Raw genomic sequence first — 11,929 nt, 5'->3', positions numbered from 1 at the left:
TAGGAACAGGCTGCTTGACCCCTCAAGCCTGTCCCCTCATTATTCAATATGATCATAACTGACCTGCCTCAAGCCTCATCTCCTACTTTGTGCCAATTCCACATAACCCTCAATTCCCCAATCTTCCAAAAAAACTTATCTATTTCCTTGTCAAATACTCCAACAATCTGGCCTCCACAACCCTCTAGGGTCAAGAATTCCAGATATTCACCACACTCTGGCCCATGTATTAAAAAGTTATGGCTTCCAAGAGATAAGTATTTGTCCATTGTTTAACATTCATAAAGCATTCATCCCGTTAATTGATATTTATGGAGCCATCTGAGCACAAATTTGGCTGCTGTATTTTCTATATTACAACAGTGACTGCACTTCTAAATTATTTAATTGGTTCTAAAATATTTTAGAACATTCTAATAGGAACATAAAAGGTGTTATACAATTGTAGGTTTCTCCTGTTGGTGTGTATGTGGAACGAACTGCCAGAGGAAATGGTAGACTTGGGTACAATTACAACATTTAAAAGATGTTTGGACAAGTACATGGATAGGAAAGGTTTAGAGGGATATGGGCCAAATGCAGGCGACTGGGATTGGCTCAAGTAGGCAATTTGGTTGGCATGGATTTGGGCCAAAGGGCCTGTTTCCGTGCTGTATGACCCTATGGCTATCTATGACTGGCTGATACTATTTTAATTCCGATAGTAGTATAATGTTAGCCAAGTGTGTTTGTAAAGCAATAATATTTTTGTTGCACATTTAACATTTGAATTTGGGAATGTGGCATATTACAGAAGGGCTATAATCACCCATGGCTGATCAAACATTTCTGGTAAGCATTCACTGCATCTAAAGTTTTAGAAGCAAAGCAGTCAAATATAATGATGGTGGATTCCTGGATGTGAGTATCGGGAGGTAGAGTCATGTATAGATATGGTCAGTTCCTGATTTTATTTGAAGCCTTTGGATTTCTGTCTTGCCTTAGAGTGAAGAGTCAAAAATCTATTACACTTTAGAAAGAAAAAGAACTTCCTTTGATTGATTTTACTTTTGTGGTTCAATCACATCTCTCAAATCTATAATTCAGTAGTAGAGGAATAAAAAGTAAAGCATAAGAAAGCACACTTACTGTAAAAGCTGCAAATGAATCACAGTTTAATAAAATGAAACTATCCAAACTATATTATGATAGACAGAACATTATTTTGCATAAGTAGTGCACATTTTGTTCCAAAAGAACAAAAATATATTAGAAAAAAAAAGTGATATTTTTCAAATCATTTGGCACATCACATAAAACAAACTTTCCTTGAGAAAAAATGTTCTGCCATTCACAGACATGCCTATTGTTGCATATTATGAAGCACTGTATTTCCTCAAATTATGTTTGATTTTAATGAAATCCAATAACAAGTTGTTAAAGGACAATTATGAAAAAAGGACAATTCACAGAATGGAGGTCATGAGAAATATATTTAGCTGAAATAGTAAAAACCAGCTCAGAACACCAAGAAAATAACAGCAGGAGTCGGCCACTCAGCCCCTCAAACCTGTCCCGCCATTCAATAATATCATGGCAGATCTGCCCCAAGCCTCTTCTGTGCTAGCTCCCCATAGCCCTCAGTTCCCTGATCTTTCAGAAAATGACCCACCTCCTTTTTAAATGCCTGCAGTGATCTAGCTTCCACGACCCTCCAGAGTAGAGATTTCCAGAGATTCACCATCCTCTGTGAGAAGAAATTTCTGCGCACCTCAGTTTTAAATGACCACTCCTTATCTTGGTTATGTCCCTTCATTCGAGACTCTCCCACTCATGGAAACATCTTGACATCTGCCCTGTCATATCCACTTCGGATCAGAAATGTTTCAGTAAGATCACTCCTCATTTTTCTAAACTCCAAGGAATATAGATCCAACTTCTTTAGCTGTTTGTGATAGGATAAACCTTTCTTCCCATGATTTAGGTTAGGAATTAAGACTGAGATTCATCTCATCCCAGGAATTAAGAATGAGATTCCTTGGTTAAATATTCATCTGCCAAGTCAAAGCTCTGGCATTCCCACCCCCACCAAACCCCTCTACCTCTCTTTCCTCCAACAAGACACTTCACTTCCGACCATCCCTTTGGTAATCTGCCCCAATATCACCTTATGGTTTGGTGGCAAATATACTTGATGACTCACATGTGAAGCTCTCTGGGGCACACTAACAGCACAGAATAAAGATATTTTTTGACAAATTATTCAATTTAAAGAAGGTAGCTTAAGTATAATGTAAAACACCAAAGGCAAAGGTACCAAAAATGAATATGATGAGCTTTAGTAAGAGAAATGAAATACAACTGGTATGCCAAATAGCAAATACAATTTCTTCTTAATAGGAAAGAAAATGCCTGTAAATAGAGGTACACATAAGAAAGGAACCTTTCACATTCCTTTCATCAGGTCCCAGAGTTTATTACAGCCAATGAAGTACTGTTTAGCGTAAATACTATTATAATGCAGGAAACCGGCTACCCAATCTGTGCACGTCTGGTAATTGGTAATTGGTTTATTATTGTCACATGTACCAAGATACAGTGAGAAGCCTTGTTTGCGTGCCATCCAGACAGATCGTTCCATACATAAGTACATTGAGGCAGTATGAAAGGAAAAACAATAACAGAATGCAGAATCTATTGAGGGAGTGAGAACTTTAATGATAAATCTTTCTCTTCACCATGGATCTTTTATGCCCACCTGAGACAGAGAGGGCAGGGCCTAGTTTTAATGTTGCATCTGGGAAACAACATTTCCAAAATCCTCAGTCAAGATTTTTGCCTTCTGTTCCCTGGAATGGAACCCACAACCTTCAGGATCAGGGAAGGTTGCTGCCAACTGAATGCTCCGTTGACAGTGGTCGTGCTGTTCATCGCTCCACAATTCAGTGAGGTTGTTAAATCATGTGCAAGACAAGCTTGCCGCATTTGGTATTGAAAAGGCTGAGAATGTACATTATCTCCATCTTTAACTCTCACAAGGACAGAAGGACAACTGTAGAGTAATCCCAGGGGGTTATTACAATTGTGGGAAAACCCAGAGCAGAGGTAGCCATCAATATAAAGGAAGGCGTGATGTCAGGTCCTGATACGTTTCTTTCTTTTCAATCGTTTTATTAGTTTTCAAATTAATACAGATTGATATATAGCATCAATATTTATACATGTAATACAAAGAGATCAGGATAACAATCATAGCATATATAATCATAAAGAACAATAAAATATAAAAAAAATCTGTAGATCCAATGATCTCTTAGTAAATGAATATAATATAAAAGAAAGGAAAGAAAAAGATTTATTATATAAATTTTTTAAAAACCCTAAATCAATAAAAAAAATTATAAACATAAATTAAACAAAAAAAAACTTCAAAAGAAAAACAAACAACAACAAAAAGGGGAAAAAAAACTGGGCTAAAATTTCTCAGTAGAAACAGAGCAATATTATGTCGTCAAGTCCGTTCCTCCAAGTTGGAAAGTTATTGAAAGGGGATCTACATCATGTGAAAATATTGAATAAATGGACTCCAAATATCTTCAAATTTAAGTGAAGGATCAACAGTACCACTCCTAATTTTTTCCAAGTTTAAACATGATATAGTTTGAGAAAACCATTGAAAAGTAGTAGGGGGTATTGGATCCTTCCACTTAAGCAAAATGAATCGTTTGGCCATTAATGTAACAAAAGCAATCATACGGTTAGCGGAAGGAGATAAATGGCCAGACTCTATCCTTGGTAATCCAAAAATTGCAGTGATAGGATGAAGTTGTAAATCAATCTTCAATACGTTTGAAATAATGTTAAAAATGTCTTTCCAATATTTTTCCAGAAGAGGACAGGACCAAAACATATGTGTCAAAGAAGCCACATTCGACTTACATCTATCACATATAGGATTTATGTGGTTATAGAAACGAGCTAACTTATCTTTGGACATGTGGGTCCTGTGGACTACCTTAAACCGTATCAACGGGTGTCTGGCACACATTGAAGATGTATTGACTAAATGAAGAATTTTCTTCCAAGTCTCTAAAGGTATAGATGTCTGGAGTTCACTTTCCCATCCATTCTTAATTTTGTCTAATGATTCTAGACGTATTTTCATAATTAAATCATAAATTATCGCTATCAAGCCCTTCTGATAAGGATTAAGACCTAAAATTTTTTCCGTAGTTTCAATTTTGTAAGGTGTCGGAAAAGAAGGTATAGTAGTTTTTAAAAAATTTCTAATCTGCAAATATCGAAAAAAGTGTGATCTAGGCAAATTATATTTATTAGACAATTGTTCAAAAGATGAAAAACAGTCATCAATAAATAGATCCCGAAAACATTCTATTCCCTTCCTTTTCCATATGGAAAAAGCTGAGTCAACTCTGGATGGATGAAAGAAAAAATTAGATTGAATGGGACTTGACGAATTAAATTTATTCAATCAAAAAAATTTATGAAATTGAAACCATATTCGTATTGTATGTTTAACAATTGGGTTAGTCGTATGTTTACTTAACTTGGTAAGTACAAAAGGGAGAGAAGCACCTAAAATAGAAACTAATGAAAAGTCAGGAACTGATTGGTGCTCAAGGCATACCCATTTGGGGCATTGAATTACATCAGAATCTTGTATCCAAAAAATTAAATATCTAATATTAATTGCCCAATAGTATAATCTAAAGTTAGGCAAGGCCAAACCACCATCCTTTTTTAATTTTTGTAAATATTTCTTACTTAACCTTGGGTTTTTATTCTGCCAAATATATGAAAGAATTTTAGAATCAATTGTGTCAAAAAAAGATTTCCGGACAAAAATTGGAATCGCTTGAAATAAATATAAAAATTTTGGTAAAATATTCATCTTAATCACATTAATTTGGCCTACCAATGATAACGACAGTGGAGACCACTTAGTAAATAATTGTTTAACATGGTCAATCAAAGGCAATAGATTAGCTTTAAATAAGTCCTTATGTTTCTTGGTAATTTTAACACCTAAGTACATAAAATAGTCAGTTACCAATCTAAAAGGTAATTGGCTATAAATTGGGGTTTGCATATTCAATGGAAAAAGTTCGCTCTTATTAAGATTTAATCTATAGCCAGAAAATACACTAAACTGATCTAGTAGTGATAGTACTGCGGGGATAGATTCATCCGGATTAGAAATATAAAGTAACAGGTCATCGGCGTAGAGAGATATCTTATAAATCATCTGTCCGCGAGTAATGCCACATACATTTGAAGAGTCCTGAAGTGCAATAGCCAAGGGTTCTAAAGCAATATCAAATAATAAAGGGCTTAACGGGCACCGATACATTTCACAGTGGATACTCAATACGCTAGGACAGAGATATCAGGAGCACTGGTTTACATACATAAAAATGCAGTAGAAAATGAATTAGTGTCAGAAGCATAGACAGGAAATTTGTGTCCTTTCTACTAAAAGAAAGATTGGCAGAGAAGTCACGCAGGGAATTGTAGACCAGTTAGCTTATTAATGGTAGGAAAGATATTGAAAATGTTTTCAAAGCTCAGGCAAAGTATTCTCCAGAGATTTTGGAGCAATGATGAAAATGTAGTCAGAACAGGTTTCAAAATGACCCTTCTTCTTGGGCAGCCCCTTGGAGGAGAAGCCGACTGACTTCCAGAGCACATCTGATGAGGTGACAAGGCCATTGTGGGATCTGAGGTTGTTTTGGAGGTGCTGTGTTCCTTCCACCATTTTCACTGAGCTTCCACATGCTCCCCAAGGTTTTCCATGCCATCCTGAATGCTCTACATTGAATTGCCATGGACCAGGATGTTACACTTTTTTAAAGGAGGCTTTGAGAACTCTGTAGTAATCTCTTGCCATGATGGAACTCAGAGTAAAGTGTCTGTTTGGGGAATCTGGTGTCGGGCATGCAAGTGGTTTGACCTGTCCCTTGGAACCAACTGAATACACTTAGACCCTCAATGCTGGGGATGTTGGCTTGGGAGAAAAGGCTGGCATTCATTTGCTTACCCTACCTGTGGATTCAAAGGGTTCTGTGGAGACTGATTTGATGGTATATATCTCCAGTGCTCTGCAGTGCCTGCTGTAGGTAATCCATGGTTCAAAAGTGTACAGGAGGATAGGACTGCCCAGTAGAGCACTCTGTTCTTTAGCAGGCCAGAAACTATGCTGGTGCATTGGTCAGTAGTGACTTTAATTTTCAATGCCAACCTTCGCTGAGATGTGGTTCCCATAGATTAGGAAGGGATCCATATTTTCCAGGACCTTGTTGTTGACCTTTATTGTCAGAGGACATTGCTGTGCAATGGGGCAGGTTGGTACAGGACCTTTATTTTAATGTAAGGCTCATTCTCTCATATGTTTCAGGGGAAAAGACGGTGATGGCATAGAGCTTGGCCTCCAAACGCGTGCATACAGAAGCTCCATCTGCACACTGTCGCTCGATGACCGAAGTTGGAATGATATTGGTTCCCGAGTGGAGGGGGTGTAGGTAGTTCCCCATTTGTCATGAAGGTTAATTCCACTCAAATCTGTAGGTCAGCTCTGCTCAAGTGGGGAGCTTATTGGAGATGACATGTAATATTGTGGTGCAAAATATTGTAAAAGGTGCCTTAGTTGAAACCATTCAGCACCTGAGTATGTTGTGGGCCAATTGGGGCAAATCATTGGGACTTGCAGGTCATCACAAAAGAAACATAAGATTGAGATGAATTTCAGAGGGCATCCAAATATGAGGAGACAAACAGTCTCTCTTGATTTATGGAGCCAAGATCTTTTCTGAGGCACAATAGGCCACATCTAGTGGTTGGTGCTGCTCCCTGTATTTCACATGGAATTGTCACACAGTAGAGACCATAACCATTGTGCCTTTGGGTGAATGGAATCCACACTGCGATTTGAGGGGTCACCAGGAGAATCCTGGTGATGACTTCCCATGTGTCAGATAGTAGGGAGACCTCTCTGTACTTAATTCAATACACAAAAAGTGCTGGAGGAACTCTGCAGGTCAGGCAGCATCCATGAAGGGAAATAAACAGTCGATGTACAACACCTCATATTCCGCCTTGGGAGTCTCCAACCTGATGGCCTCAGCATCTATTTCTCTAACTTCCGGTAAATCCACCCCCTCTTTTTCTCCCCCAACCCACTCCTTTGTCTTCCCTTATTCCTCTGGCTCCCTTCCCCCACCTTGATGACCTGCCATCTCCTCCCCTCCCCCATCCTTTATTCCATGGTCCACTGCTCTGTCTTACTGGACTCCTCCTCCTTCAGCCCTCGGCCTCTTCTACCCATCACCTCTCAGCTTATTACATCTTCTCCCCATCCTCCACCCATCTACCATCCCTCTCTCACCTGGACTCACCTATCCCCTGCCTGCGTATACTCCTCCCCCTCCCCCTACCTTCGTATTCTGGCTTCTGCCCTCTTCCTTTCCAGTCCTGATGAAGGGTCTCGGCCCGAAACATTGACTGCTTATTTCCCTCCATAAATGCTGCCTGACCTGCTGATTTCCTCCAGCACTTTTTGTGTATTGCTCCAGATTCCAGCATCTGCAGAATTTCTTGTGTCTCTGTACTTACTGGAATCAGATTTGCATACAGGCCAATTTTAACCAACTTTATCATTTCCTTCAAAGAGACAGGTCTAAACAAGGTCAATTATGCCATGTAAGCGGATCAAAGCAAAGGTCAATGCACAAGCATCTAAAGCCAATAAGTGGTATTGGACAATGGCTACAAAACATGAAGTGGAGGGAAGCAGTTACAGAAAGTGGTATCTGACTGGGGGCGAGGCAGAGGGGAGTCAGTAACATCACAAATCATTTAGATTCAAGAACCAGAGTTATGGTGTCAAAATTTGCAGCTGGTACTAACTAATAATCTGCCAGTGTGCACTATAATAACCTAGCGTGGAATTCAACATAGTGAAGTGTGTGATGTTTCATGTCAGTAGGAAAAGTTGTTGCATGGAGTGAGAGTAACTGAATGGGGTGGAGTAATCTGGGAACATAGATATGCAAATGAACAACAAGCAACAAGATCAAAAACCATCCACACAAAGAACAGGCATTCATTCCAAAAGTGAAAGAGTACAAAGATAAGGAGTGTTAAACCTTGATTAGATTTCTGTTGGGATATTGTTCAGGGCACTCCATAGTACAAAGGATTATTGAAATACTAAAGTAAACAGCAGTTGAGGTTTTCCGGGGTGATGCCAGAAGGTGAAGCAATGAGGTGAGACAGACACAGAAAAGAGATGGCTCGGGAGAGTCTCAGTAAACTGAAAGGCTTTGATACGGTGAACGTAATTGGCCACTGATGGAATACCTACACAAGGTGAGGTTAGGAGCAGATACTTTTCACATTGGTGAGAACATGGAACACAGCTCCCCTCGTGCAGGCCTGCAACTAAGTGGCATAAGGATGGAGAACATAGAACATAGAACCCAGTACAGCTTGGTGGTAGAGTGACAGAGCTAGCAGAGCTGCTACCTCACAGCTCCAGTGGCCAGGGTTCAATCCTGACCTTGGGTGCTCTCTGTGTGGAGTTTGCACGTTCTCTCTGTGACCACATGGATTTTTCCTGGCTGCTTCTGTTTCCTCCCACATCCCAAACATATGAGAGTTGGTAAAATAATTGGCTGTAAATTACCCCTAGGGTACAGTTGAGTGTAATGGGAATAAAATGGGATAAGTTTAAGTGGGTGGTTGATGGTCAGTATAGACTCAGTGGGCTGAAGGGCCTGCTTCCAAGCTGTATGATTCTGTAGAACAGCACAAGAACAGGCCCTTCAGCTCACAGTGTCTGTGCTGACCATGATTACAATTTAAACTGCACATCAGCCTGCATGTGCTCAGCTACCTACTTGTTCATGTGCCTGTCTAAATGGTCCTTCAACATTGCTTTTGTAAGGGGGAGTTTTGATATGAAAGTGTGGGTAGGTAATGAAGGAATAGGGTGGGGCTGTTGGCAAAGGAAGGGAGGGAAGAAATACTTTGAGTGAGAGGAGGCCCTTGAGCAACATAGCTCCCAGTACAGATTGGGCTGGGTCAAATGTCATCTCTCTGTGCTATGGATTCCCTGCTGAAGTTGTTGATTTTGAAAAGCCTCTGTGTCAGTAAAATGAAAGACTGTCACAAGAGTTGCCACTACTTTAATTGGTGGTAAAGTAAGAAATCCCAAACATAGCAAAATAAATCACTTTGAGAACAAACAAGCAACGATTAGATTTTTTGTGAAGTACTGGAGAAGAATTTGAATGGTAGTTCAGACCTCATGGGAATAATTCCAACAGGGGAGCCTGAGAACAATTGGGAGTAGGCAGCCCTGTTTCCCACACTTCAACCCCTATCCTGTACAAATACCCAGCCACCTTAAAGCAGCACCAAGGTTAGACAAGGTAAGCTGCTCCAAATCCAGATCCTTGGTTTCTTTCTCTGATTCTTGGAATATGGTGGTACTGGTCATAATTGTCTTCCAGAGACCATCACCCCTGGAATGTCGTACAGACTGAAGGAATACATCAGTTCAGTCACCAAGAAGTCCTTGTTTGTTGTTGGAAGAAACTTGCTTTAATCTGAGGACAGCATGCAAAAAGCTCATAAACTTAACAAGTCTGTTCAGCTGACCTCCTGTATGATTTGGAAACAAAGTCTCTATTCTTTATGCTGTAGATCTTGTATACAAACATTTTAATAAAGTGTATTTATAATGGAAGAATGTTGTATTCATTGATGCAAATATACGTCCACATTCATTCAAAGGTTTGAAGAAGTTAATGCAGTGCACAGCTATGTGCCACCAACAACCTAAACTACCCATTGTATGAGCCCTCAACAATCACAAAAATAACACAGATGATAAAAGCTTATGCTCCCTCATAAAGCCAAACCAAATCCTTGCCTTGTCCCATGTTCAGCCCCTACACACCTGCACTAAGTAGCCACGAAGAGTAAGGACCTTGACGGAGCTCACCACAGCATGGGCTGGTAAGGTTGATCACTGTGTCTCTGTGAATCAAAGTGGAAGACAAATCCTGACCCCATGTGTGGTGCACCTCAGCTTTTATCGCCCGTGTTATCTTTGTGTGAGAGGGCGGCTCATACGGTACCAATGCACAAACTTAACTGGAAACAGAAAAGACTGCCAACGTTCACCAAGCCTGCCAGCTCCACTGGGTGGAGAAGTGGAGTTAACACTTCATTTCTGCTGACTTTCCATCCAACCTAGAGAAGGGAAGGGGAGGGAGGGGGGAGAAGCCAAAGGGGAAAGTCTGTGAGAGGGTGGAGACAGGAGAAATCCAAAGACAAAAGGGATGAAGGAGCAAGGGTTGATAGTGATAGGGTTCAGTACCATATCAACCCACTGAGGGTATTCAGGGGCAGAGAAGTATGGATGCTCTTAACAGCTTCAATAATTTAAATCCATAAGGAACAATACTAGCTTGCAGAATGAAAAGATCCAATATATGTTATATTGATTTAGGATCCCCAGTAAAGGTATCTTCCCTATCAGCAATGCATACAGTATTCCGAAGCACTTAAGCCTGAGCAATAAAGACCAACTTGGTTGAATAAACCAGATCCACAATGTACACAATAAGATTAACGTAGGTTAAAACAGTCGCTATGACTTGGTTATCCCATTTGCATTCGCCTGGTTTACAGGACGGTGGGTTCCGATTCCTATAGCGTTCACTGAAGCAGAAAACTGGCCAGATGATTGCCACGGTGATGTACATCAGCACAGCCAGGATGTTGTAGGCCATCAAAAACTTCTCGAATGGAAATGGTAACGTGGCTGTGAGCTTAGCAATGGTTAAAATTATGATCAGGAAGGTGACGATAAAACAGATACAGTACACAGCCATGCACCACTTCCGACCAGAGTTGGCATTGTACGACCCTTCAACAAGTATGAAGATAATGCAGGCGATAAAAGCTTCCAACACTTTAAGGAGTCCTGGAATAGTCTTTAAAAATCCACTGATTTCACCAGGCTTTGCTCGCGTGAGACCCACTTCAATCGCATAAGCAATAAAACACAGGCAGGACATGACAGTGGCTGCTATTTGATGGTCCTTAATCACCTGCTTTTCAGGCGGGATGAAAACCGAAGGGTAAATAATCGAGGCAGTCAGGTTCATCAGCATAGCCAGCATCGCAAACGACGTGGTGAAATCTTCCCAGGATATCGGAATATTGATGCAAAGGCCTGTCAGCTCCAACACAATAATGAGCAGGGTGACGGCAAAGGAGAAGCACCATGCAAACATGCACCAACCTCCATAAGGTCCAGAATAACGCTCCACATGAGCGATCAGGCTGAATGCCGTGCAGGAAAGAAAGAGTTGAAAAAGTCTCACAATTCCTACTGGAGTTGTCAACGATCTGTAATTCATTTGCAGTGGCATCCTGCGGAGTAACTATGAACCTCTACAGCACTTTACTTTTCTGTCCGCCGCACTGACTGAGGGACTGTTCACTGCTGTCCACATTAAGCTTAATATGTTACTTATTCCCTCACAAACATTCTTCCTGGTGAGTCACGCCTGATTGCAACACCAGTATAGAAGATAATTTATTAGTTTCTGGAAGTTGGCAGGGATAACGCAGGAGGAGTCTGCCATAAAAATTGTTTCCTAGGTGCCTTACTTTCTGTTGGGTCAAAGTATTTCTTTATGAGGAGGTACTTTTGCTCCTACACATCCTACTCCTAAAATGGTTACTCATTAACCATTCTCAGATTGTGCCTGGGTTTTTGGTTGGATGAAAGTTATGTCCAGGTTCTGTCCTGACCAGTAAGTCACAATCCAACTTTAAAGATAAACTAGTGATGCAAAAAGCAAAAAATGATGCACGTAGAACATAGAACAGTACAGCACAGAACAGGCCCTTCCGC

At 40.4% G+C, this 11,929-nt stretch overlaps 1 protein-coding gene across 1 annotated transcript; it reads right to left on the bottom strand.

Annotated features, from left to right (window-relative positions):
- Positions 1-8,621: 8,621 nt before the first annotated feature.
- LOC127573499 (myeloid-associated differentiation marker homolog) lies at positions 8,622-11,529 on the bottom strand. Its single transcript, XM_052021781.1, has one exon. The coding sequence runs from the start codon at positions 11,439-11,441 to the stop codon at positions 10,569-10,571; it is 873 nt and encodes a 290-aa protein (XP_051877741.1). The 5' UTR covers positions 11,442-11,529; the 3' UTR covers positions 8,622-10,568.
- Between the last annotated feature and the right edge of the window lie 400 nt (positions 11,530-11,929).

This window comes from Pristis pectinata, chromosome 8 (assembly GCF_009764475.1).
Source record: "Pristis pectinata isolate sPriPec2 chromosome 8, sPriPec2.1.pri, whole genome shotgun sequence".
Taxonomy (NCBI): domain Eukaryota; kingdom Metazoa; phylum Chordata; class Chondrichthyes; order Rhinopristiformes; family Pristidae; genus Pristis; species Pristis pectinata.
The sequence above is the reverse complement of the archived record's forward strand: the minus strand, read 5'-3'. Positions and strand labels throughout refer to the sequence as shown.